A 24,994-nucleotide genomic window follows, 5' to 3' on the forward strand; every position below is an offset into this window, starting at 1 on the left:
TCGTTCTACACCACTGCAAACCTCAACCACAATAATCAACATTTTGTTAAATGAATACCGCTCTGACAGTGCTCCCCAAAACTGAACGTTATTAGCGTTGTAGAGTTTAAGTTTGCATTATTTTGTGCCGGTGTACCTAATGTCGTGGCTGGTGAGTGTCCCGACCCTCTCTATTTAACGTAAGAAGGCTTACCTACAAGTGAAATGAAAAAAAATTTTTTTTTTTCCCCAGCATCAATATTTGACAGAGGCGCTACAGTGGCGGGCGCAGACGGATGCAGATCATGTTCTCTACGTGCTTCTTAACGCCAAGGTAACTATTTGATCTGACAAATCATATGATAATAATGAACGTGTTTTACATTTCTTCCAACTTTGTTTTTCTGTCTCTCTCTCTCTCTCTCTCTCTCTCTGTGATTTCCTTCCCATCCTGCAGGGTGTGGCAGTGAGCACGGCGACCTGCGTTCAACTTCACAAGCGAGCTGAGAAGATTGCCGCAGCGCTCATGGAGAAAGGCAGCATCAACACTGGCGAGAACGTGGTGTTACTTTATCCTCCTGGTAGGTCCTGCTGCTGTTATCCCAATTGATTTGATTGATGGATTGATTTGCTGACTTTTCTTCATCTCATTCTGTAAGGTATTGAGTTGATCGCGTCATTTTATGGCTGCCTCTATGCTGGCTGCGTCCCCGTAAACGTCAGACCTCCACACCCTCAGAACCTGGCGGCCACACTGCCCACTGTCCGTATGATCATTGATGTAAGTTAGTTTGTGTTCATTTGCAATTCTGCTAGTTTACATGGCCAACCATTTGTGAATGAGAAGTTTCCTCTCCCTTCAAGAAATTCTAATATAACATCTGAATAACTGTTGCAAATTAAGCTTACACTGTAATTCTTTGTTACGGTCTTTTTTATCTTTGATCTGAGCTTGTGTAGAACTAAACAGTTTTGGAACTGGTGAGTGTTTAGATAAAGGATAAATTCAACTCTGTTCAAGTTTGAAAAAGAAGATGTTTCTTGCATGCATTTAGCTCTGATTTTATTTAACATGTGGTTGTCACCAGGTCAGTAAAGCGGCATGTATCCTCACCACTCAAAATCTAATGCGGATACTGCGCTCCAAGGAGGCTGCTGCATCTGTCAACATTAAAACATGGCCAACAATCATTGACACTGGTAAGCTACATGCAACTCTTCTCACACACACCCAAGCATGTGCAACTGTGCCTGATTCCTACAGTCCATGAAGTTTCGTTTTTTTTTTTTTTGAATGACCACAGTTTTTCACAATCAACAGTTCATTTCCATATTTAAGATATTTCATTTTCGGTAGTATCGTGTTTGCGAAATTTCTCTGTCTGTGGTTGTTCGCAGACGACCTTCCTCGCCGTCGGCCTCCTCAAATCTATAAGCCGCCTACAGCGGAGATGATAGCGTATCTGGACTTCAGCGTTTCCACAACAGGCATGCTCACTGGGGTCAAGGTGAGACAAGACATTTTCTTCCAATGGTGGACAAATATGCGTTCGGAAGGATTTGTGGGGAAGAATTAGAAGGCGAATCCTGAGCTAGGTCCCTTCTGGTCCAACATGAATGAGTATTTCTGGATGAATGGACCAAAAAAAAAAAAAAAATTGCGCAGGCTGTCTCACGGTCCAAAGGGAACTGTTGTAGTAACAAAGCTTGCACAAGCTATTGATTTTTCACTTCCTGTGAGTGTAATGGACAGTTGTCACAATACTCTTTGTCCAGTTGCAGTGATTCGTCAAGTGTGGTTTGTGTCACACTAATGGTACGCGGGTGCCCCCTAGTGGTATGCAAAGAATCACTTTTTAAATGTTCCCTGTGAATATTAAAATGGCTTTTTCTTCAGTCCAGTTAACCACTTTTGTGTTTGGTGCAGTACAATACATGTAGTAGTGAATCTTTTAGCGTTGTTTTTTTTTTCAAACTGTTATTTAGGTACAGTCTATGTGCAATACATTTCACTTAAATCGGTTTTGTTTTTGTTTGTTTTTGTATTTTCCTGTATTTAATTGCAGTGGCAATGGTCAAACTGTGCATAGTATGATGGTGGTGACTTGTTTCTGTTGAACACCTGGGAGCTAAGTATCTTTTAAGGTGGTATCTGGTTGAGGAGTCCTCGGTTAGTGCAAGAATCTGTACTCTTGAGTCTCATGACAAATTGTGCAGTCTACGTCCATCCATCTTCAACACCGCTTATCCTGAACAGGGTCGCGGGGAGTCGCTGGAGCCGATCCCAGCTGACTTCGGACTGGAGGCAGACTACACCCTGAAGTGGTCGCCAGCCAGTCGCAGGGCACATATAGAGACAAACGACCATTCACACTCGCCAGTCTTGAGTCTAGTCATCCAAATGGAAAGAGATCGCGGCGAGTGCTCTAATTGTTCAGTCATTTGTTTATTAACTCACAAAAGCACACAGAGCCACAATGCAGCTCAGTTGTTAGGCCCATCCAATCTATATCGCTATTAATAGACACATCCGTTTCGTGCTATGTTGTTCACTCCTGTCTCTGCTGTTGTTCAGATCTCGCATGCAGCCGTCAGTGCTCTGTGCCGCTCCATAAAGCTGCAGTGTGAGCTCTACTCTTCTCGCCAAATTGCCATCTGCCTGGATCCTTACTGCGGTCTGGGCTTCGTCTTGTGGTGCCTCGCTAGGTGCAGTAAATTAAACCTGCGGTACACCTTCCGTTGGTCTTGTGAGCCATCCTCTAACGCTGCCGTGTTGATTTCTTGCCCTGCAGTGTTTACTCAGGTCACCAATCCATCCTCATACCTCCGTTTGAGCTGGAGAGCTGTTTGTCTCTGTGGCTAAGCACCCTCAGTCAGTACCGCGTCAGAGACACCTTCTGCTCTTACTCCGTCATGGAGTTTTGCACTAAAGGGCTTGGCACGCAAACAGAGTTGCTCAAGGTGCAGGCCGCCACCCATATCATAGAAGAAGAGTACAACTCGTGTGCTCGTGTTCAGAACTGAGAGACTTTCTACATGTTTTTTTTTTTATTATTATTTTTTTCAGGCCCGTGGGGTCAATTTGTCATGCGTACGGAGTTGCGTAGTGATTGCAGAGGAGCGCCCTCGCCTGGCTCTCACGCATTCCTTCTCCAAGCTGTTTAAAGATCTGGGATTGTCAACCAGAGCCGTCAGCACTGCTTTTGGCTCCAGGGTTAACCTGGCTGTCTGCCTACAGGTGTGTCAGCTTCACCCGGTGTCATTAGATCTGCGCCATTTCTTCAGTCAACAACAATCTGGGGCGTCATGGAAATCATGTAACGCTGTGTGTGTGTTTATGGTAGGGTACCACTGGTCCTGATCCCTGTACAGTGTATGTGGACATGAAGTCCCTCCGCCATGACAGGTAACATCAGCACTGATCCCCAGGCTTCAGTCACACGTAGTATTTTGTCACAGCAAATCTTGCAAAGGTAATATCATGGTCAGATGTAATCAATTCGTCTTTCATCGAAATTGAGCTTCGCTTTTTTTCTGTTTGGTGTACATTGAAGTTAAAGCATTATTTATAACAGGCCTTTTGGGGCCCCTGCAACATAAGGGAGCCTCAACTTAAACCTTTGCCATCATCAGCATTGCATTTTCAACCACGTGAACTGCCAATTACATAACATTGATTTGATGAAGGGATAATCTCAGCCTTTCAACCTGCGCTGAAAAAAACTTCAATGTTGATTTGTTTTCAATACACTAATTCAACAGCCCCGGCAACATGTTTCATATCTGACAATAATATCACCGTAAATGCCATCTATATTGTCAATGTCGTTTCAGAGTGAGGCTGGTGGAGAGAGGAGCACCTCAAAGTCTGCCGCTGATGGAGTCTGGCAAGGTGAGTTACTGTCTACTCGTTCACTGCTTCCTAGACTTTATTGAACCCTGGCACATCTAAATGAAATTGGATGATTTCCTACGGGCTTGCCGGATGATCTCTAATGACACACTATGTTTACCACTATTGAGTTAGTCAGATTTCGCAAAGGAAATCAAACTACACAAGTACTGGAGGAGCCCTGGAGAAAAATCCTTCAAAATGATCCACTTTATGACCATGTTTTTCTTTTCTTCCCCCAGATATTACCAGGCGTCCGAGTCATAATCGTAAATCCAGAGACCAGAGGGCCACTTGGAGACTCTCATCTCGGAGAAGTAGCCTGAACTTTCATTTTTCAGTTTTTCTAATAACCACTGGTAATGAAAGTGACCTGGGACCAATCTTGAGCTTCTTTTTTCGCAGATCTGGGTGAACAGCCCTCACAATGCCAGTGGCTACTACACCATCTATGGAGAGGAGAGTCTACAGGCTGACCACTTTAATACGAAGCTCAGCTTCGGAGACCCGCAAACCTTATGGGCCAGAACTGGATACTTGGGCTTTGTAAAGAGGACAGAGCTTCTGGATGCCAGTGGGGGTAAAATAGTCACTGACACAGTTCATTGAAAATCATTAACAACATACATCAAGAAGATAGTAGAATAACACACACGTGTGTCTGCATGTTCAGATCGCCACGATGCTCTTTTTGTGGTGGGCTCACTGGACGAGACTTTGGAGCTTCGAGGGCTTCGCTACCACCCCATCGATATTGAGACATCGGTTTCTCGTGCCCATCGCAGTATCGCTGAGAGGTGAGAAGGCCTTGAAATACGAGTAAAGCGACTTGTGAGTCTTTCCAAATACTGTAGGTGTCGTCGTTCGGTAGTTTGGTCATTTTTGTTTTGTTTTTTTTTTTTTGCCTTGACTTGTGTGCAAAATTTTTAGATGAACTCAATTCTATTCATTTAACAAGTAGCAGTTTGGCGGATAACAATTCTTAAAAAGAAAAAAACCAGTTTAGGGTGTCACCTGCCTACTGCCCGGAGACGGCTCGAATGGGCTCCAGCACACCCGCGACCTTTGTGAGGATAAGCAGATTCGACGGTGGATGGGTGGATGTCTACATAGCCTTCGTCAGAGGATTGCAGGAAACAAACAACTCTACTCTTGTTGTTCCCAGTGCTGTGTTTACATGGACCAACCTGCTGGTGGTGGTGTCGGAGCTGTGCGGCTCAGAGCAGGACGCGCTGGACCTGGTGCCTCTGATCACAAACGTGGTCCTGGAGGAGCACCACCTCATTGTGGGCGTGGTTGTCATTGTGGACCCCGGGGTCATACCCATCAATTCCAGGGGAGAGAAGCAACGCATGCACCTTCGTGACTCGTTCCTGGCAGACCAGCTGGATCCCATCTATGTTGCCTACAATATGTGAGCACTTGTCGCCATCTCGGCCTGGTTGGCGCGCACGTCACAGAACCCCCCGAGTGACACCCCACTGCATGTCTGTGACTGGACCTGTCATATTTGGATCCTCACTGTGTTTTATTGGTAGATTTATGAAAATCATTCCGAAGCAGCAATACCAAGCTGCCAGGAGTGTTTGATTACAAAGGGCCCCCTATAAAAAGTCCTCGTTGACTTATATAAGTTTGGTTAGGCCGACCACATGAGGCCACTTTTGAAATTCTGTTTATTGCCTTTAGAAAAAAAAAGAAAAAGAGAATAATGTCCACAAACCTCTCGAAACACGTTCCTCATAGTGGTGACACTGATTGAAAGAGCTACTACTCAACTTGAAATCTTTTTTTACATGCAGCTTTCAAACAAATGCACACACGTGCATGTGCTGAGCCGGTGTCATTTCCCTTGATGATTTTTTTTGTTTTTTAATTAAGCTTTGACAGCAATTGTGTAACGAAGCGCTTGTCTGTTCGTTTAGTTAGATGAAATGATATTGAAGCCAAATGTTTTCACAGCTTTCCTGCCCTGATATACGATATTTCCTGCCTTATAGACTTTCAGCCATACATTCCTCTTCTTCCTTTGAAAAAAAATATTTTTAATGGCTGTTTGTTCTCCTTTGGCTTTTATTGGCAATCCTGATAGACAGCCAAAGGATTCAAATAAGAGGCCTGTACTGCACTTCAAAGCCTCTTTGTATTTTCGATACTCTTACTGTAAAGATACTTTTAAGTGTATAAATGTATAAAAAAAATGTCCTCGATGGTTGACTCGGCTTCAAGATGGTCGCAGAAAGAAGACTGTAAATAAGAGTGAACCAATTTGATGGAACTTGCAATATTAGTCACGTGACAGAGGGTCCAAATAAATACCTGTAAATCATCAATAGACACGATACTTGTAACGTTGCACTTTCTTCAAAAACATCTATTTTATTACAACAATAAGGCATTATAAGTACCATTTCAGGAACATATTATCCGGCATGAGTGGCTCATAAGTTTACCAGGAGGGCTGTTGCTGTTTAAGGCCATAAAAAAAAAACACAAACAAAAAAAAAAGCATTTTTAAAATTTGTAAATGAGAAGCACTAAAAATGCGCCTTTCTACCTTCCCAGCACTGAAAGCGCTTTCCGCCATCGCCTCGTTTAGCCAATCGCACGCTGACGCTGAGCGATGTAACAAACCAACTTGTGCACACGCTGATGACGCGGCATCAGGAGCAATTAGAGGTCAGACGGGTCACGACAATGGGAGAAACCATCGAATGACGGTTTACAGGCTGCTGGGTTATTTTGTCATTACTTTTCAAAATAAGTGCACCAAATTTATAGCGTGTGTTATATTAGTACAGTCGAGGACGGCACCCTTTCTCCTCCACTTTAAAGTCATTTCAATGTGTCGTCTTTGTGGAACTTTGTGAAGGTTTATTTGCAGTTCCGTTAAGTTTCTCGTTGGGGTGGTCAGCAGCAAGTCATGTATTCTTCACTGTCGAATATCTGGATCTGTACGCGCTATCGTGGCAAAGCCTGACTAAAATCCGTTGAACTGGTGCGGGACGGACATTATTTGCATTAGGAGGCGTGTGCCAATGACCTGCAATTGTGTCCTTTTCTTTGCCATCTTTTGTAGCAACTTTGTCCTGGACGATATGATCTTGGTGATGAACTTTTAACATGTAGATAATGTTTTTCGACGTCACATTACAACCCGTCTAACACAATGTTGGCAATATCACTGCAAGATATACCCTTGGAAAAAGCAGCGCTTTGCACTGTCGATAACATACTGTACTGTAAGTCACTTCAAAATGTTTTTCATCCCCCATTTCATTTTTCATGGAATGCATTTCGAAGTTTGCAAAACTTGTCATTCGGCTTCACCTCATGTTGAAGTCCAGATGGAAGAAATCGTCTTCTTTCACTCTTTGCTTTGACAATGTGTCCCATTGTGGCAGCAGAATGTTTGCATGGCACAAACATAATGTGAGCTGCGTCTCATCTTGAGACAGAAGTGCGAACGAGATATAGAAATAGTCAGGCTATCATGGATATGTACGTATATATTCAGGGAACCAAACTCAGCTAATACAGGGATGGACCAGGTGGTCCCTTGGTGCAAATAATTAAATTTTGAATAAAGTTCATGAACAAAGAGGAGCAGATACTGTCCATATACATTCTACCCGCATTGCTAAGGTATCAACATGTTTTATTTTGACTTCCTGCTCTTCTTTGTCAGTTCTTACACACTATGCAAACCTGATGACTGTGCAGTTTTGTTCAAGCTTGCACAGTCTGGTCAACGATGCTTATAAATTTTTAATTACTATGAAGTCACTGATCACGTTTCAAGAGTACTTAAGGCGGTATTAATCTCGAGTTGTTCTGTTGATATTGTGTATGCACCCTCAGCATGTTGTCTAAATATTAAATATTGATTAATTCTTAACTGGTCCATGAAAATGTGATGACACGAAAGGATGCAGTTGAACTCAATGTAGTCTAGAAATCCAGGTGGTACACCCCTTGTTTGTTCTTATTTTATGAGTTGCTCAATTGTCCTTTTGTTTTATACTGTAAGAGTTGGACGAAAAAAAAACAATAATAAAGAAAAACATTTAATCATGTATGGTGATCTCTGCAGTGGTCTGTACTTATGTTCAGTCCTGATATTTGCAGTGATGCGTCTGTTGGCATTCCATATTTTTCAGGACCAAATTCTCACGGCACAACACGGGAAAAAAAGTCAGAACGTGTGTGTGTGTGTGTGTGTGTGTGTGTGTGTGTGTGTGTGTGTGTGTGTGTGTGTGTGTGTGTGTGTGATTTTTATTTTGAAAAATTACCGGTTTCTCTGTTACATCCATCTACAGTGTGTCACTCTTCACGCAAGTTAAGGCGTGCTTCTTGGTCACGTGATAAGTTACCGCTAAAATGAAACCCAGGAACTAGCAAAATGAATAAAAAGCTAACGTCTTTGGGAAGGGGAAAAGGCCCAGCCAGAAGACAGAAGAGTAGCAGACGACTTTCAAGAAAAGGGCTACATTTAATAGACAGTATCAGGAGTCCTATTTAAAATACGGATTTATCTCAACGGGAGATTCCCACGCACCAAGCCCACTCTGCGTAATATGTGGCGATCGTGAGTCGTATTTTTCATGCACTTTGAATTTGCGGTTTATCTTATTTTGAAGGCACGTTTAAACGTTTACAACAGAGACCAGAGAGTTTACGGCCAGATAGGACGTTCCTCGTGTCATGATTCTTGTTTATTATTATGTTTTGAAAATACCAGTTTTCATGCAGGTCATATCATATTATTTTGTCGTATTTATCCGCCACACCTTAAAGGCCGGTCCCTGAAAATGTTGTCTTGCCATTAAACCGGTCATTGGGGCAAAAAAGGTTGGGGACCGCTGCCTTCTCCCATCTAGTGGAAAAGCGTTTAATTGTTCTGTCATTGTCCCTTGCATGGATGAACTCATTTGTAGACAATCGTTTTTGGACTGATTGAATGAAACATTGATCATTGTTTCCGGAATCACATCAGATTCTCATGACACACTCATGTGCCGCACCACCGTGCTTGGGAATCATTCATATAATCTCATTACATTTTGAATGTTAAATTTAATATTTCGATCTACAAACTGCAGTTGACAAATCTTAGCAATGAACTTTTTACTCAAGCAGACATATGGAACACTCCTCACCACAAGCTAGTGATCATAGTCTTTCTGGTGAAATTTCAAGGTGAACCAAATATGCGCTCTTACCTTGAGAAATGAACTTAATTTGACCTTCTCTAAACCAACTGTTCAATCTTTCAGAACTTCTTGCATAACTTGCCATTCACCATCGAAGAGCTAAATGGCAACAATTCACAAATGGTGTTTTGATCCATGAGCCACGCGATTCCTTTCCAAGTTCAATTAAGAGTTGGAATTTAAACAATCCTGTTTGTCATGCTGTTTGTATGCTAGCATAATGAGACCAAGACCACACCTGACAAGTGATCAACATTACGAGGCTTCAACCAGGATGTAGCCACTGAGTTTAGAGTGCCATCAACAGCTTACAATATAGTTAGAGAGCCGACACATGCAGTGCTTATAATTGTGTTGATCAGTTGTTTTTGTATAACAATACATCTACAATCATCATCTACACATGAAACAAAACAATATGCTTTTTCTCAATACATTAAAAATAATTTGGACAAAGATGAGGTTAGCATGTTGTCCGCCCCTGCCTCAAACTCTCAGAAGTACAGCAGGTTATTCGCAGTGAGCCAGTTCCACTGGATACTTTTTGCGATCAATATTTGCCTCATCAACTGTTCTCTAATTTTCCCAGTAATAGCAGCAGCATCAATCTCTCCACAAATTCCCTCAAAGCTGCTCAGCATACGCCATCAGGTAAAACATTTTCTTCCCCCAACTAAAAATAGTATAATGTCTATAAAATTATATTGTTATAAGTACACCTCTGCATAAAAATGTATCCGTATTAACAATAAAGAAAACAAAGGAAAAAATATTACAGATAAATTTATAACAAAGAATAACTTTATTAACATTAACATTTAGTCTACATTAGAATGAAGGGCCTGAATTTGCCTGAATTAAAAAAAAAAATTAAATGTGTCACTGCTGTAATGGATGTGGATTACACTTTATTCTAGTATGGCAAAAAACAAAGCATTTTTCCTTGAGTCACCCCCCCCCCACATCATTGCATGCCGCCATCAAAATAAAGGCATAACACAATATTAACAGGCAAAATAATTAGACAATAAGACATTTAAAATCAAAGTACCATAAATAAAATTACTGAAAGAATGTATAGCGGCCAAACTGTCATATGAGAATTGTACTTTACTCTAATACTTAGTGACATTTTTTTTTTATTCTTGCACTTGACAAATACTCCATATATTTAAAAAAAATTAAACATCATATTAAAATTAATAGAAACGAAACCTAAACGAAGCAGTTTTTCCATAATATTTTATAAAAACGCGCTAAAAATGAATTAAAGCAAACTGAATTTTAATAAACAAAAGTCAAAACACAATAAAAATTAACAAAAGACCCAAAACTGTAATCCCACTCGTGTCTTGGCTCAATCAGGAAGCATTGAGGATAAACGGTTCAGATGAATGATGGAGTGAGATGGATGGATGGTACTTGACAAATGACGTGTGTAGTGACGGAGTTAATCCAGGGAGGCGCTAGTGCAACTTCGTGGGCGTGAGCTGCCGTTCAACCGCAAGGAACAAGAACAGGAGGCGGGCGGAAGGCGGAGTGACGTGCTCCATCCTCTGTGACGTACTTTGTCACAGAGACTCTGCCGTACGAGGCCTAAATTTATGACGTCAGTTTTTTTTCCCCTGGCGGACACTTATTGATCATAGATATTTTGTGAGCACTTTCGGGCTGGATACAAGCCTAGTGTATCTGGTTGTATTTATAAATTTGTGTTAAAAGGGATTTTGAACAAACTCGCGGAGTAACTTTCTTCTGTGTTGATTGTGTAAAAGTCTAAATACGAATTCTCCGAAGCCCACCCCGTGATCGGGAGCTGTTCGGTGGCCTTTGAAAGGTAAGTCGATCCCGGCTGTTGCATTTTCGGTCGCTGCCTTCTCCGCCGTGGTCGTAATGGCGGCTGTTGCTTCGTTTAACTCCGCTGCGCCTCACGAATAAGGTAAGGTGGAGTTCGCTTAATGGCTCCCCCGTGTCGCTGACGTCTCTTGACGCGGCCAACCGAATGCCAGTGACAGAGTTGCACACATTGGCTCACCAGAGACTTACACAAGTTCGTCCGTCCTGTGAAACACAGTGGCGGGACTTGTCTGGCGCGTGCTTCGCTAACTGTTGATTTGAGCGCTTGAAAGAGTCAGCGTCTGCTTTTGTTTGGTTTGTTTTTCTTCTTTTTGTCCTTTTTTTTTGCAACGAACGTTAGCGGGGCAAAATCGTCGCCCACAAGATTATATGTACGCTTCTCTGCGAACGTTCTCTTTCAGTTGTTGTGGTCCGCTTTTTTTCAAATGTTGGACACACCAACTTTAAACAGGGCGAAGGGGGGTTTGTTAAAGTACGTCACAGAGTGTAGAGGGCCTACTACCGATGTAAGGGTCCGGAGTTGACCATTAAAAATAGACTACCCAGAATGCCCGAGGAGGAAGGCACTCTTGTGGGTCAAAACCATCAATACGTAAACTTAATCGAATGGGCAACACCTTATTTGATAGCCGGTAACTGCCAATATATTCAAAAAACATTTTTTTAGTGTTTGGAAAATTGCCCTTGTGCCAAATCTGAAAACGGTGCCTGCTGTTACTTTGATTAATGCTTAAAGTACAACAGTATATTATTGTTAGAAATGGTCTGAAGTTGAACCAACACTACAACCTCAATAATATTCCCCCTCAAAAGAGTAACTATCGCATCCATCCATCCATATTTTTTCTTCTTCAAATCTGGTTACTACTGTGAACTTAAGCATTGTGGTGCTTTGAAGCTCCTAGTGTTTTGATCATTCTTTTCAAAGGTCAGGTCTGCCAAAACTTTCCAAATGACCCTTCAACCAAAATAAGTTACCCTTTCGTCTCCCTTAAGGAGAATTTCCACTCCAGTGGTGCTTCCAAGTTTGAATGCCTCAAGAGTTGTATGATTTTTGTTTTTATTGCATGACATTCATGGAAAACAAATAATTGTCATTACTTTTGCCCCTGAACATTAATGATTATTCCCATCGCTGAACGAATCAATCTATCAATAAAGATGTTAAATCAATACCTCTTAAATTTTTTTTCATGATTTGAAGTGGGCGGCACGGTGAGGTGACTGGTTAGAATGTCCGACTCACAGTGCAGAGGTGCCGGTTTCGATTCCAGCTCCGGCCTTCCTGTGTGGAGTGAGCCTGCGTGGGTTTTCTCTGGGTACCCAGGTTTCCTCCCACATTCCAAAAACATGTATGGCAGGTTAATGGAACACTTGAAATTGTCCCAAGGTGTGAGTGTGAGTGTGAGCGCAAATGGTTGTTCGTCTATGCGTGCCCTGCGATTGGCTGGTAACCAGTTCAGGGTGTCGCCCGCCTACTACCCAAAGACAGCTGGGATAAGCTCCAGCGCCCTCCGCGACCCTTGTGAGGATAAGCGGATCGGAAAATGGATGCTTTGAAGTTATTGATATATTTTTTTTAAAGGGCAAGCGTCCTATTTTTTTTTTTTCTTTTCAAATGACCCCTTGTAGTGTGAACAATATACTCTCACCGTTTTCATTTTCATACTATTATTGAAAATGGTCCCACCCAACATTAGTTTCAATTTTTGTGAAAAATATGCCTCACCTTTTTTTCTGCTTCAAGCATCATCATTCTGCATGTCTTGCTTCTTCCATTGGATTGTTTGACATTTTTTCGAAAGGAAGAATAACTTATCCTTAATCAAGGAGTCTCACACTGGAAGCAGAACAATAATGATGGTTGTCAAGTGTTAGTGTTTTTTTTTTTTTTTTTTTAACCAGATACAACTTTCACTGAAAACAAAACGTTTGGCTTGCTCTAAAGAGGAAAATAATTGCCGTCTTCTGGGTTGCTCAGAATATAACTTTCCTCTCACTGCTTCCTGGCCTCATTCGCATATTCTTTATTTTCTTCTCCTTATGCGACGACTCACGTCTTCCTCATTTCAGTTTGTGTGCTGTTGTGGTGTGATGGGAGTTCTCTCATTGCTCAATACAATACCAACTAAACGTTGAAAAACACACAAACAGTCCGAAACGTTGTCACGGTTAATTGGTAAACTGTTAACTGTTCATCACGACATTTGAACAAAGTGTCAAAGTAATCAATGAGGTTTTGAAGACAAAGGATGTTTCTTTTTTTTTTCTTTTTTTTTTAAGATGTCACTTGGTGGTTCTCCTGTGACCCTCGTCCAGCTGCCAGGGGGCCAGCTACAGGTTCAAGGAGTGATCCAGTCTCCACAGTCGTCGGTCATTCAGGCTCCACAGACGCAGACTTCCCAGGTCAGACCATGGCTACTTTGACATGCCAACATTTTCTATCCCAATATAGCTCCTCTTATTTTATCTCAATAACAATATCAATCCGAAAATAGTCTTTTCCTTAATATGAAATGAAATGAATGGAAAGCTTCGATTTTCGACAATTATTGCTCTAAACAAATTGGAAAAAAACAATAATAATAAAAAAAGACAGATACATAAATAAATCAAATGGGAAAGGACACCAAATGACCAAAATATCTGGCACCACTTTTCAAGGAACGGAAAGAAGGACAAACAATTAAATAACAACCGCAAAGTACTTCAAGTAACAGGCTGGAAACAAACTGATGCGTAACTGTATGGTTGAAAGACCCCCCCCCCCCACACACACTTTTTTTATTTCTTCACTTTGTGGTTTTTATATAACTTTGCTGCTTTGTTGCAACTCCACGCTGTCTCTGTACAATTCTTTTGTTTTGTCTTTAGTTCATAGAGAGAGAAAAAAAAAAGACATGTTCCGAGTTGCAAGAAACCAAACCGTGGCATTTTGTTTTTCCTCTTTTCAGCGCCAACTCTTTGGGCTGAGTTTCCACTTGGTTGTCCGCTAAGCTCCGCGTCTTGTCATGCCGTTTCCATTCACGCTCCGCCAGCAGTGCCGTAAATGAGTGGCCGATGTAAAATTGCTACCACGAAGTTACGTTCTACTTCATTCATTGTTTATGAAATGTTCATTTCGTGTCTTGAGGTGAAGGGCGTCAAATATCACTCGGGATACCAAAAATCACAAATTTGGGAGTGCATAAAGACTCGGTCAAACTTCTGTGCGCACGAGCAGCGATTGTTATGATCATGATTAGTGATCATTCTAAATTTCAGGTCGATCATGGTGATAAGTTTTTTTTGATTTCCACACTTCATTGGTAGTTTGTAAATTTCTACATTTGCTGTAATGCTCAGTAAAAATTGTTGGAATATTTTTGTTGGAATTGTTTTTTATTCGCACATATGCTTTAAAACTGGTAGTTTAAAAACAGAGATAGGAAGATTTGAATAAGTACACCGGTAACTTGATCTAGGGCCCGACTGATACGTTTTTTGCTCCGTTTTATTTATTTATTTTATTGTTATTTATTTATTTAGGCTGACGCAATTTTGATATTTGGTGGGGAAAAAAAATCTGATAATCCGATCAGTTGGCCGGTTATTTACCAAAGAAAATTTTATGGACCCTTAATTCTTCTATCAACTCAACATATGAATCACAGGTTGAAGATTTGATTGATTTGTATTTTTTTAGCTTTACTTTTGTATTTGTTAAAATTTACACCAGAGAGGAATTTTCAAGTACATGCAAAGACACCTCAACTGACGAGTTTGTCTTTAAATTTAGGCTCTAAATGTCAGCAGTACAGAAGCAGTATAATGAATGAAGTTACAGGCATGGATTTCCTTTAGCGTAAAATCAAATTCCTTCGACCCAGTCATTTTCTTTGCCAGGAAGTGATTGCTTGAACAAAAAAAGAGACTGTCTTTCTCATACGTCAAAACATGTAAAAATTGCATTTGAAATATATGATGGACTGTACAGTACAGAAAGAGTTCATCTGAAACGGGAAATGCCAATTTTAGCACTAATAATGCACACTAAGCAGGAATAGAATCCTCTTCGACATATATACTGTACGTGCGGACATTGCATCTTAACGGGAGTATGAGAGGACGGAAAAAGATGCAATACCTACTGAGTAACTTTGTGTCAGCCGTGCAGTCATTCTTGCGCCCAAATTGAGTTGGCAAATGTCTCCATTTTGGCAGCAACACACCTATAATGCCGTCTAAGCACGAATGTACACCTTATCAACATAAATGCACACACACTGACAGATGTTGCATCTTAATCCTTTCAGGCACAAATAACGGTAACCTGATAACATGATAAGCTGTCCACTGGAGTAACCGCTGTCCCTGAAAGGGTTAATGTGCACCCGAGAGGATAGATAAAGAATGTAATTTCACAGAGAAGAGTATTCTGCCCACCGTGCATGTCATTCACTTCCGGCCCATACCTAGTGAACGGCGTTTACTGTGGCATGAAAATAACACTATGTCCGTTATGATTTTGCAAAGGCCTTCTATGATATCATGAGGTTTTTAATATGGCACTGTGAGTGAGCGAGCGAGTGAGCGAGAGAATCAGAAAACCTTTATTAGTCTCACAATGGAGAAATTCCCAATTCACCGCAGCAAAGGTATGTAAGGAAGAAGTAGAAGAACAAAATATAGGAGCTGCTGTAAAGGCAGCCACTCTCGCAGCGCCATCTTGAAGTCAAAATAACAAAATAATACAACACAACACATAAGACACAGACAGTCGTTCAATCTCAACCCCTTTACTGCATCCTCTTTGTTGTAGGGAGGGAAGGAGGGAGGGAGAGGGAGAGAGAGAGGGAGTTGGAGTACTGGTTTCGAGCAGACCATTAGTCTTGTTCTGAATCTTAGTGCTGATGACTTGCCACACTTTTCTGCCAAAGGGTTCAGATAGTGAGGATTCACAGGATTCGTCAGAAAGTGGAACCACACCGCAAAAGACCCGAGAGCTCCTGGCCAGGCGACCGTCATACAGGTGAGAAAGCCAAAAGCCCCTCCCACTCGACACACGATCGGTCAGAAGAGCTTCATTGTCTGATGCTCCTTTGTTCATCACTCGTTAGAAAAATCCTAAATGAACTTTCATCGGAGGGCGTCACGCACAGCGAGGGCAAGGACAGCTCGACAACCACGGGAGTGACGGGCGTCACCATACCCGCCCCCATCTATCAGACCACCACCGGCCAGTATAGTATGAAATGTTCCTCTACTGCACAACACATCAGCTCGACTGCGCAAAAGACGTTTCCTGATTTTGATTGCAAATGTTTTGTGCTTAATCCAGTTACCGTAACTCCGAATGGAACCATCCAGTTGACGAATCCCGGACCTGATGGCATTCAGGAACTTCAGGTTGCCATGGCCAACCCTACCGGAGGCCAGCAGGGCACGACGATCCTCCAGTATGCTCAGACCCCTGACGGCCAGCAGATATTGGTACCAAGTAACCAGGTGGTTGTACAGGGTGAGCCATGATTTCATTTGACTGCAGGTGGCAGTGGCTGATGGTTGAAAACCGGGTGGATTCGTGTCTTTAATTCTTATTCCACAAATGCAATAGAGAATCAGAATGCCGTGTTTAGACTAGTTGTGAGCAAACAGAACATTTTGACTTGCGCTTTAAATACACAAAGTATCTCTGTTAAGCACTCCTTTTTTGAGGGTGGTCGACAAGAATTCAAGAGAAACAAATTTTGTTGTGAAAATGATCTGAGTGACATTCAGCGCGTTGAAGTTGCGCATTTCCGAACTTAGCGCTGCAAGTGAGATCGCATTGAACAAACATTCGCAGGAAGCAAACGTTCCCATTGATTTGCAGTCAGCATGCGTTGCGTTTGGTTTTGGAGTAAAATTCTGAATCGGTCGGTTTTGTTTTTGAACAGTGATTTGGTTTGCAGCTTGGGCCTGGTTCGTTTTGTGCACCGAGACATTCTGTACCTGGTTTGAATTTGAAAAAGGGGAGAAAAAAAGGTCACATGTCCAAAAGTTGCAGGGTTCACGACTTTCACCGAGATTAAAAACTACTGTGTTAGTGAAAGCAGTGCACATCAGCGAGGCTGCGCTTTGAACTGAAGCTGCTCAAATTTTTTTGTTTTCCTGAAAACTTAAATTAATCACTAAAATGATTGAATTAACCTCCCCAGCTGATTGCATTACCATAATCTGAAAATGAATTGTTGATTGATTTCTTCCTAGGATGAAGTATTCAAACGATTTGTTTGCATCCCGCGCCAGCGTGCCAAAAATGTCAGCCGTTCTTAAGCCGTCACACGAGTCACCACAGTCACGCTGCTGTTTTTCTAAGATGCAGGGGGAGAAGTGCAAACGTACCAGATTCGTTCCACGCCCACGTCAGGCTCACTACCCCAGGCCTTGGTGATGGCCTCGTCTCTGGGATTGCCTCAGAGCAAAAGCGAGGATCCAACTATGAAGCGGGAGATTCGGCTTGCAAAAAACAGGTACTTCATCTTCCAGCAAAATGACCACCAAAACAAAAATATATACATTTGGTCACTGCTTATTTTGAGATGGGTGGGGGGGGGGGATCTTTTTAGTTGGACTTACTACTTTGCCCCTTCTCGCTCGTCACAGGGAAGCGGCCCGGGAGTGTCGGCGGAAGAAAAAGGAATACGTCAAATGCCTTGAGAATCGAGTGGCAGTGCTTGAGAACCAAAACAAAACCCTGATTGAGGAACTCAAAAGCTTAAAGGAACTTTATTGCGTGAAAACGGGATAAACTGCGCAGGTGCAGAGACTGTGTGTCAGCGGGAACCGCTCTCGGCTTTTTTTTTTTTTTTGGACACGCTCATGTTTCTGGGAACGCTTCAGGTTGAGATCCACGATCTTTTTACTCGGCTCGATATAGCAATGATATATACCTATATCTAAACAAAAAAAAAAAGAATTTGGACTTTTTCCAGCTATTTTTTTTTTTTTATTAACTAATACTATAACATTTATAGTTGTGTATATTTTTAAACTGGGAGGTTTGAAATGATGAGCTTTTGCTTTTTTTGACTCTCAATTTCTAAAAGTTGTTGTTGAATTTCTAAATGTTCTTGTTTAAAAAAATGCTGTTTGGGGTGTGTGTGTTTTTTTTTCTTTTTTTCTACCAACAGCATTTACAGAATTGACTGTATTAGTTCGATGAGAACATGTTTGCTGCACAGAAATTTCTGGTATTCCCAATAAGGAAATGTTACAGTTTTCATTCCTTATCTTTGTGCAAAGGGATATAAAGGGTAAACGAAATATTGTGTGATTGTTCATTGACCTTTACTGTCTTAGACAATCTGGACCACGTTTTTTTTTTTTGCACAGTGTCTAAGAGGGTGACATTTTCTTTCCTCATGGAAAGGGGAGGGGGCTGTGGAACAGTGTATGAAATGTTGCTGTTTATGTAAGTAAATAATATATATTTTCACACTGTATTTGCTCATCATTTTTGACAGAAGTGAGCATCTCAGCGAGGGCCAGGCAACTTTTTACTGTCAGGGGCCGTTTTTTTCAGTCAAGTCATACAAAACGTATTGACAACCAAAAAAAAAAAAAAAATCAGAAAGTCATACAAAACGTATCGACAACCAAAAAATAAATAAATAAATCGGTGTATTCGTCAAGATGAGCATTTTGGAGTCAAATGATTTGCTGCTTACCAAAGTTTTTGTGTGTAGAATTGAATAGTGGGGTGGATAAAATGCTCAGAGGTTTGTTTGTTGAATATAGATTATAACTTTCGGGATGAGAATAGTCTGAAATTTCACTTGATGGAATAGCCCATAATGTGGGGCCGTATCACTGAAGTCACCGGCGCCTCAAAGTGGTTAAGGTGGAGCTGAGAAAAGCCAGCTGACTCGAGATCTTTCCATGTCGCTCTTGTAATCACGCAGCCATCTCCAATATAGAACCACAAAGGTTCAATGGTGTGTTGGAGGAAAAAGATGAAAGTTGACGGCTTTGACACCACATGTTCCAGAAAGTAGAAGGCTCCGCCCTGGAAGACAAATACAATAGTGTTTATACTTTTTTTTTTTTTTCTTCATCACAATACTATATTGCGAAACCAAATGTTTTTGATCCTTTGAATTCATGTTGTGCTTGTGTGATTTTTGTGCCACGGTCCAAAGCAAACAAAGATTTTGGTTGCATTGAAGACTACATTTGGCACTGGGTATGAATGAACGTGTCTGTCAGTCCTGACATTACCTCCAGTCGAAGATGCCCCCCCCCCCCCCACATCTCTCACACAGAGTCAGCTGGAATAGACATTGATGCAAACAGAATTTAGGCCATCAATGAATGAAATAAAGTTGAGCTTTGTCTGTAGAAGGCAGTCAGAAATCTGTTTTTTATTGTTCCTTAAGGTAATCTCGTGTTGATGGCAGCCTGACAGACAGGTTAATCAAACCACTCGGACTATTCAGTGTCAAGATAGTGGAAAAACTGCGGTTGTTTTCTACATTCAAAAAAAAAAAATCAAATTTGATGGCCACTGGGGGGATTATTGGTATTCGTATTGGTTAATTCGGACATAGTGATTGTCTAGTAGTGTTGGAAAAATGACCATTTTCAAATGGAAACACTGGCAAAGGCCAATATGAAAAAGTGTTGCATCCTGACATTATTCTGATTGCTAATCATCATGAGAAATCATTGACAAGATGAGTGGCTTCACGGAAATGAATATTCAAATTTGATGGCCACTGGGGTGATTATTGGTATTCGTATTGGTTAATTCGGACATAGTGATTGTCTAGTAGTGTTGGAAAAATGACCATTTTCAAATGGAAACACTGGCAAAGGCCAATATGAAAAAGTGTTGCATCCTGACATTATTCTGATTGCTAATCATCATGAGAAATCATTGACAAGATGAGTGGCTTCACGGAAATGAATATTCACTATTTTTGATAATAAAATAACGTTAAAGGTGAATTGGAGCAAATGTGTTATTTCACAAGTGTGTATCAAACTGAGCCTTTCACATGAATCATTATTAGCCCTTGATTTCAAAAAGGTTATGACCCCACTAATACAGAATATTTGAAACAATTCATGATTCATTGTTTAATTACTAGCATGATGACGGTTCAATCTTATTTTTTTTGTAGATCATTTGCAAAGATGCACCAAATATCTTGGCTAAATTTGTATTTAGCTCTGGGTAAAAAAATTAGACCGTGAGCAGCGATCACAGCAAATTATTGGTCTAAACTCTATTCGGAATTTCTAAAATTCCTTTTATTTTACTTTTATTTAATCTTGCTATGTTTTTTTTTCTGTTAGTCCATCTGTGTTTTTAAAAGTCTACACACCCCTTTTGAAAGAGCTAAATAATTTCAGCGGTATTTCCACCATGATCTATACAACTCAATTGAAAAACAATTTTTTCCCTTTTTTTAAACATGCAGACTTGCATATGAATATTTAAAATGCTCAAGTTAATTAAACACGGAAGTCGTTCAAGCAGGCTTGCCTGTTTCGTCTCCATTAAGTCATGATTTGTGCTTTATTTGTTTTGCTTTTGTTGACTTTTTTTAAACAGTGTGTGCATGGCTTGTGATTTCATTCTTAAGCAGTATTTTTAAATGTGTTCTAAAAAAATGTTTAAAATGCCAAATGTGATAAACTTCTGCCCAGTTACAAAAAAAAAAAGACTTCATGTGACAACTGGATTTCTTGCAGCAGCTGACGCTCACAGTTTTCAGCACACGCCGGACCTCCTGAAGAACCAGCTTCACGTCCCTGACAGAACACAGCACCAACGTGCACACCACCACGTCCACAGACTCGTCATCCAGCTCCTTCATGTCCTCCGCAGAGGTAACCAGAAAGGCTTCATAACTCAGGTGCTTGTTGGCGTCCATGCTCCTCCGCAGGTAAGTCTCGAAATGCGGGTTGGGGTCCGCGCAGAGCACCGTGCATCCGTACGGGTAGAACTGGAAGTTTGCCCCGGTGCCACAGCCGATCTCAAGTAGGCGGAGCGAACCGTCTCCGTTAGCAAAACCGCACACGTTCCGGAAGAGCTCCTTCTTCACGCGGTTCATTTTGTCGTTATACGAAAATGTGATGTTGTAGACGAGCAGTGGAAAGAGACGTTTGTAGACGCCGCGTAAACCCACTGCATCCGCCAGTCGCAAAGGCAAAATCAAGAACAGGCAAAGGAACCTGCACGCTTTCAAGAGACAAGACTTCATGTTTGATGGGACTTAACATCCCTTGAGAGACTTGCGAGAATGAAAGAAAATAATGCCTCTTAAGAGATTACTCACGAACTAATCGCCTCATGTGTGACGCGCTTCACTAACTACGCGATAGCACCTTGCCATCACTGTTAACACAAACTAAATTTTGACAGGATTTCAAATTGTATTTATTTATTTATTTGTTTGTTTACTGACGTCAGGCCAGCCTTCGTAGTAAAAGACCAAGTCAAGCTAGCATCCACAACGATTGTTACGAGACATACCAACAAATCTGCGTTGCCCACCTTCAAAATAAAAATAAAAAAATAAGAGTATGGACAAAAGTGCTTTGGCTTCAAAATAATCTCTCTGTTGTCACACAACCAGTCTACTCATTGTGAATACAAAGTGTCTGGATTGAATCTAGAAAAGTTCTGAAGTTGAGATAGAAAGTGAGCATTGAAATCCGCCTCAGTGAGTGCAATTACCGCTGATTTTTTTGGGGGGTCTTGAAGCATCCATGAAATTTGAATGATGTGACTTTGCTTATACCATGGCCTCCTTTTAAAAACCTCAAAAGTGTGAAGACATAAAGTACTTAGTTGAAACACAATATTTTAACAACAAATATACAGCACACAGGGTAACATACGGTGTATCCGTGGCCCTCTTGCTTGCCATGCAGCAAATGAGAGTGCGGGGATCCAGGGTGCAAATGAGAAATGTTACGTGATGCCTGCTTCACAGTTCGGAGGTGTTCTCGAGTTTTTTTGCGGTACATCCTTCAACATTCCCGGGTGTACCCTGCTTATCCCCCAAAATCAGCCGCAGGGTCCAGTAAAAGATACTGCATTCATTTATTTACATTATTATTGTTAACTCTCTTCACTTATTGGCTGAGGAGGAAAAAAAATCACATTCTACATGTGTGGCCTCCATTAGGACGTATTTGCAAATATGCTTCATTGCCTTATACTGTAAAGAGCCGAGTTACAGACAGATTTGATGAGTAGGATTTGTAGTGCATCCAAAAAAAAAAAGTGCTCTGAATCCCTTGATTAGAAAAATAAAACAAACATCAGAGTGCCTGGCAATGGACGATAGATGGCCTCTTGTGTCAGGTGAGGGGGGCCACAAATCTATTTTACACCATAGCCCATGATGTGTGGTTTGTTGAAGAAGATAATTGGCGCGTTCAGATGTCGTAGTTTGAGGTCAGAGAAGCCGGCAGCCTCCAGATGTGTCCATGTTTCCCGGGTGACCTCACATTCATCACCCAAGTAGTAGCACACAGGCTTCAGGACGTGCTGGAAGAAATATGTCCACGTCGACGGCTGTGCGGCAACGTGCTCGAGAAAAAAGAAGGCTCCACCCTGCAAGGCGAACATCGGTTAGCGTAAATCGTTTATTTGGAAGGTTATTGGGGTTTCTTTCCAAGTTTTTTTGTGCTACTAAGACAATTTAGTACACCTGCTTAATGCAGATGTCAGACTACACGAATGTAGCCCGATTTTGAGCCGACACAAGGTGTCGCCGACAAACATGGTATCTCGTAACCGATGTTGAGTGTCTTGATTCATTGTAGCCCGTGTAGTGTGACATACTAAACGATTGGTCGTGAGGCGTCTGAGATGCTTCACGACCACGATGCCCAAAGTCTGGCATGTCAGAATTTTTGTTCGTCTTGGCGCATAGTGTGACATGTACTATGTCGTCCTTGGATCGGTTCTTCGGCATTGACCAACAGGAGGCACGCATACAGTATTCAAAAAGTGACTTCAACAAAAGGGGAAATACTGGAAAGTAGCATTTCAACTCATGCTATATTTGCTAACTGCAAAGCAAGTAGCTGATTCGAAAATAGATGGGCGGACATTTTGAGAAAGGCCCTCTTCTTTTGCTTTTGTTTCAAATGAGCCTTGCGCGCACGTAATGAAACCCTGAACATACGATATCAAATCCAGGAATATGTAATATCACAAGACATATGAGTTTATGATCTTATAAGAGGAGCTGGACTTACAGGCCTCAAAACGCGACACACCTCCCTCAGAGTTTGCGGGACATTGTCAACGGAGCAGAGCACCAGCGTGCACACCACCACGTCCACACACGCGTCCTCGAATGAGCGCATGTCCTCCGCCGAGGCCTCCACGAACTTCTCATAAGTGACATGCCGGTTCTCGAGCATGTTCCTGTGCAGGTACTTCTCAAAGTGTGCATTGTTGTCCATGCAGATCACCTTACACAGAGAGATCCAAACATACACTATTACTGAGGTCCTACAGGATTAACACTGGCTCCATGTCAGCTGTAGAATTGTCATGATTCTGTTTTTGTTTAGATTCGATTTGGTTTCATAGTTTAGCGTCATGGTTCCGTTCGGTTTGTGACCAACAGGTGGCATTAGAGAGTTTCTCCTCCAGCATTGCACCTGTTGGTCATCAGGTTATTAGCTCTTTTTATTATTATTTTTTTTGTTAAAAGGACTGCCATGCCGACCACTTGTTGTCGGAAGCAGGCTGTAAATAGACTACCGTTCAGAGTAAGCTAAATAAGCTAGCGGTAGCGGGGAAAGATGTTTCTCATGAGGATGAGAACGTAGCTCCGCCGTAGGAAAATGGAATAAGATGAATGCAGCTCCAAGTTTAATTCCAGGTTAAAAACTAAGATTTTTTTTCCAACCTCATATCTATTCTCAACTCAACTGCATTTATAGAGCACTTTCAAAGCAGCCTACGATTATGGTAATTTGTTTTCAAAATATTTTTTGGGGGGGGTCTGTACATTCTTTGTCATATGTTAACTAAACGACTTTTTATTTATTTACTTTGCTTTTAAATGTATTTTCTTGAGGTTTTTTTGTTTGTTTGTAAATGACTTTGTGTGTTGTATTTTGAACTCGATGACGCACACTGACTGAACTACCTTGTGTATGAAATAACGCGATACATCTAAAGTTGCCTTGCCTTGCAACCGGCTGGGTAATAGTGGAAATTGGAACCCGTGCCGCAGCCGACCTCCAAGATGGTTAGCTGTTTTCCGGGTTGCTTGAACTCGGACAGACCCGCGAACAGCTCCCTCTTCTTCTCGTGCATCTTCTTGTTGTACAGCTTGGACAAACGATAAAGGCAACACGGAAAGACACGTTTGTAGAGTTTGTACAAGCCTACGGCATCCAGTAGGTACAAAGGCAGACAAAACACTTTGACAACGAAAGTACAAAACGTCATCAGAAAAGCCATTTGGAGCCTGTCGGTGTCAGACTAGTCCCGGTTCGCCTGCTGTCAAAAGATGGCTGCGCAGTTAAGTTAAACCCCGTCAACAATGTCGCAAATGCTCGTGACATTTCAAAAGAAAACACTACAACACGTTAACTACTATAGGAATGTTACTTCTCACCACCTTTGCTTGGTTACACTGTGAAAGAATTCCAGATTGTTTATATGTATGTTCTGCACTGCAGCAATCGATACTGCATTTAATATAATGTTAAATATAATATAATATTACCGCCATTACTACAATCGGAAGCTCTTTGGGAAGCGTGAAATTTAAAGGTGTACTGTTCTTTATGGCCACTAGAGGGCGAAAGAGCTCAGCTAAACAATGACCAAGAATCGCCGGCGACGTCAAACTTGACCACAGTGGTGGATGACTAGCACGCCCCTCGACCCTTGTGAGGAGAAGCGGATCAGAAAATGGATGGATGGAAACATCAGGGTTTGCGCTATTAGAGTGTAACTCCACAAGGTTACCGCCGATATGGTGAAGATGAGGTTGAATGCTATCGAAACTTATTTTGGGATATTTGTTTTTCACTGCTCTGAATT

At 41.5% G+C, this 24,994-nt stretch overlaps 4 protein-coding genes across 9 annotated transcripts in view; 2 read left to right on the plus strand and 2 right to left on the minus strand.

Annotated features, from left to right (window-relative positions):
• The window catches only part of dip2bb (disco-interacting protein 2 homolog Bb), a 30,324-nt gene extending 22,377 nt beyond the window's left edge, over positions 1-7,947 (plus strand). For all 3 annotated transcript variants that reach the window (XM_019880739.1, XM_019880740.1, XM_019880741.1), the window contains 14 exons: positions 233-313; positions 437-560; positions 639-760; positions 1,068-1,179; positions 1,378-1,487; positions 2,555-2,685; positions 2,772-2,940; positions 3,047-3,217; positions 3,324-3,385; positions 3,814-3,871; positions 4,114-4,188; positions 4,277-4,451; positions 4,545-4,668; positions 5,037-7,947. In XM_019880739.1, coding sequence (XP_019736298.1) covers positions 233-313; positions 437-560; positions 639-760; positions 1,068-1,179; positions 1,378-1,487; positions 2,555-2,685; positions 2,772-2,940; positions 3,047-3,217; positions 3,324-3,385; positions 3,814-3,871; positions 4,114-4,188; positions 4,277-4,451; positions 4,545-4,668; positions 5,037-5,289 — 1,767 coding nt within the window. In that variant the 3' untranslated portion in view covers positions 5,290-7,947. The remainder of the gene's footprint in view (positions 1-232; positions 314-436; positions 561-638; positions 761-1,067; positions 1,180-1,377; positions 1,488-2,554; positions 2,686-2,771; positions 2,941-3,046; positions 3,218-3,323; positions 3,386-3,813; positions 3,872-4,113; positions 4,189-4,276; positions 4,452-4,544; positions 4,669-5,036) is intronic.
• Positions 7,948-10,589: 2,642 nt separating this feature from the next.
• On the plus strand, positions 10,590-18,400 carry atf1 (activating transcription factor 1). 4 transcript variants are annotated; one of them, XM_019880947.1, is made up of 7 exons: positions 10,590-10,921; positions 13,225-13,347; positions 15,861-15,952; positions 16,041-16,168; positions 16,262-16,441; positions 17,282-17,432; positions 17,565-18,400. In XM_019880947.1, the coding sequence occupies exons 2-7, from the start codon at positions 13,225-13,227 to the stop codon at positions 17,620-17,622; spliced, it is 732 nt and encodes a 243-aa protein (XP_019736506.1). In that variant the 5' UTR covers positions 10,590-10,921; the 3' UTR covers positions 17,623-18,400. The 4 variants fall into 4 exon arrangements, with proteins under 4 accessions (XP_019736506.1, XP_019736503.1, XP_019736505.1 ...); XM_019880944.1 differs by having other exon boundaries at positions 10,602-10,921; positions 17,282-17,435; positions 17,569-18,400; XM_019880946.1 differs by having other exon boundaries at positions 10,606-10,921; positions 17,288-17,435; positions 17,569-18,400.
• Positions 18,401-18,532: 132 nt separating this feature from the next.
• LOC109522408 (methyltransferase-like protein 7A) lies at positions 18,533-21,532 on the minus strand. The gene is made up of 2 exons (XM_019880948.1): positions 20,676-21,532; positions 18,533-18,970 (listed from the first exon to the last, which is right to left on the minus strand). Exons 1-2 carry the CDS (start codon positions 21,171-21,173, stop codon positions 18,737-18,739), a joined length of 732 nt encoding a protein of 243 aa, XP_019736507.1. The 5' UTR covers positions 21,174-21,532; the 3' UTR covers positions 18,533-18,736.
• Positions 21,533-21,693: 161 nt separating this feature from the next.
• Positions 21,694-24,646, minus strand: LOC109522409 (methyltransferase-like protein 7A). The gene is made up of 3 exons (XM_019880949.1): positions 24,131-24,646; positions 23,185-23,403; positions 21,694-22,534 (listed from the first exon to the last, which is right to left on the minus strand). Exons 1-3 carry the CDS (start codon positions 24,404-24,406, stop codon positions 22,301-22,303), a joined length of 729 nt encoding a protein of 242 aa, XP_019736508.1. The 5' UTR covers positions 24,407-24,646; the 3' UTR covers positions 21,694-22,300.
• Positions 24,647-24,994: the final 348 nt, after the last annotated feature.

This window comes from Hippocampus comes, unplaced genomic scaffold (genome assembly GCF_001891065.2).
Source record: "Hippocampus comes isolate QL1 unplaced genomic scaffold, H_comes_QL1_v1.1 scaffold68, whole genome shotgun sequence".
Taxonomy (NCBI): domain Eukaryota; kingdom Metazoa; phylum Chordata; class Actinopteri; order Syngnathiformes; family Syngnathidae; genus Hippocampus; species Hippocampus comes.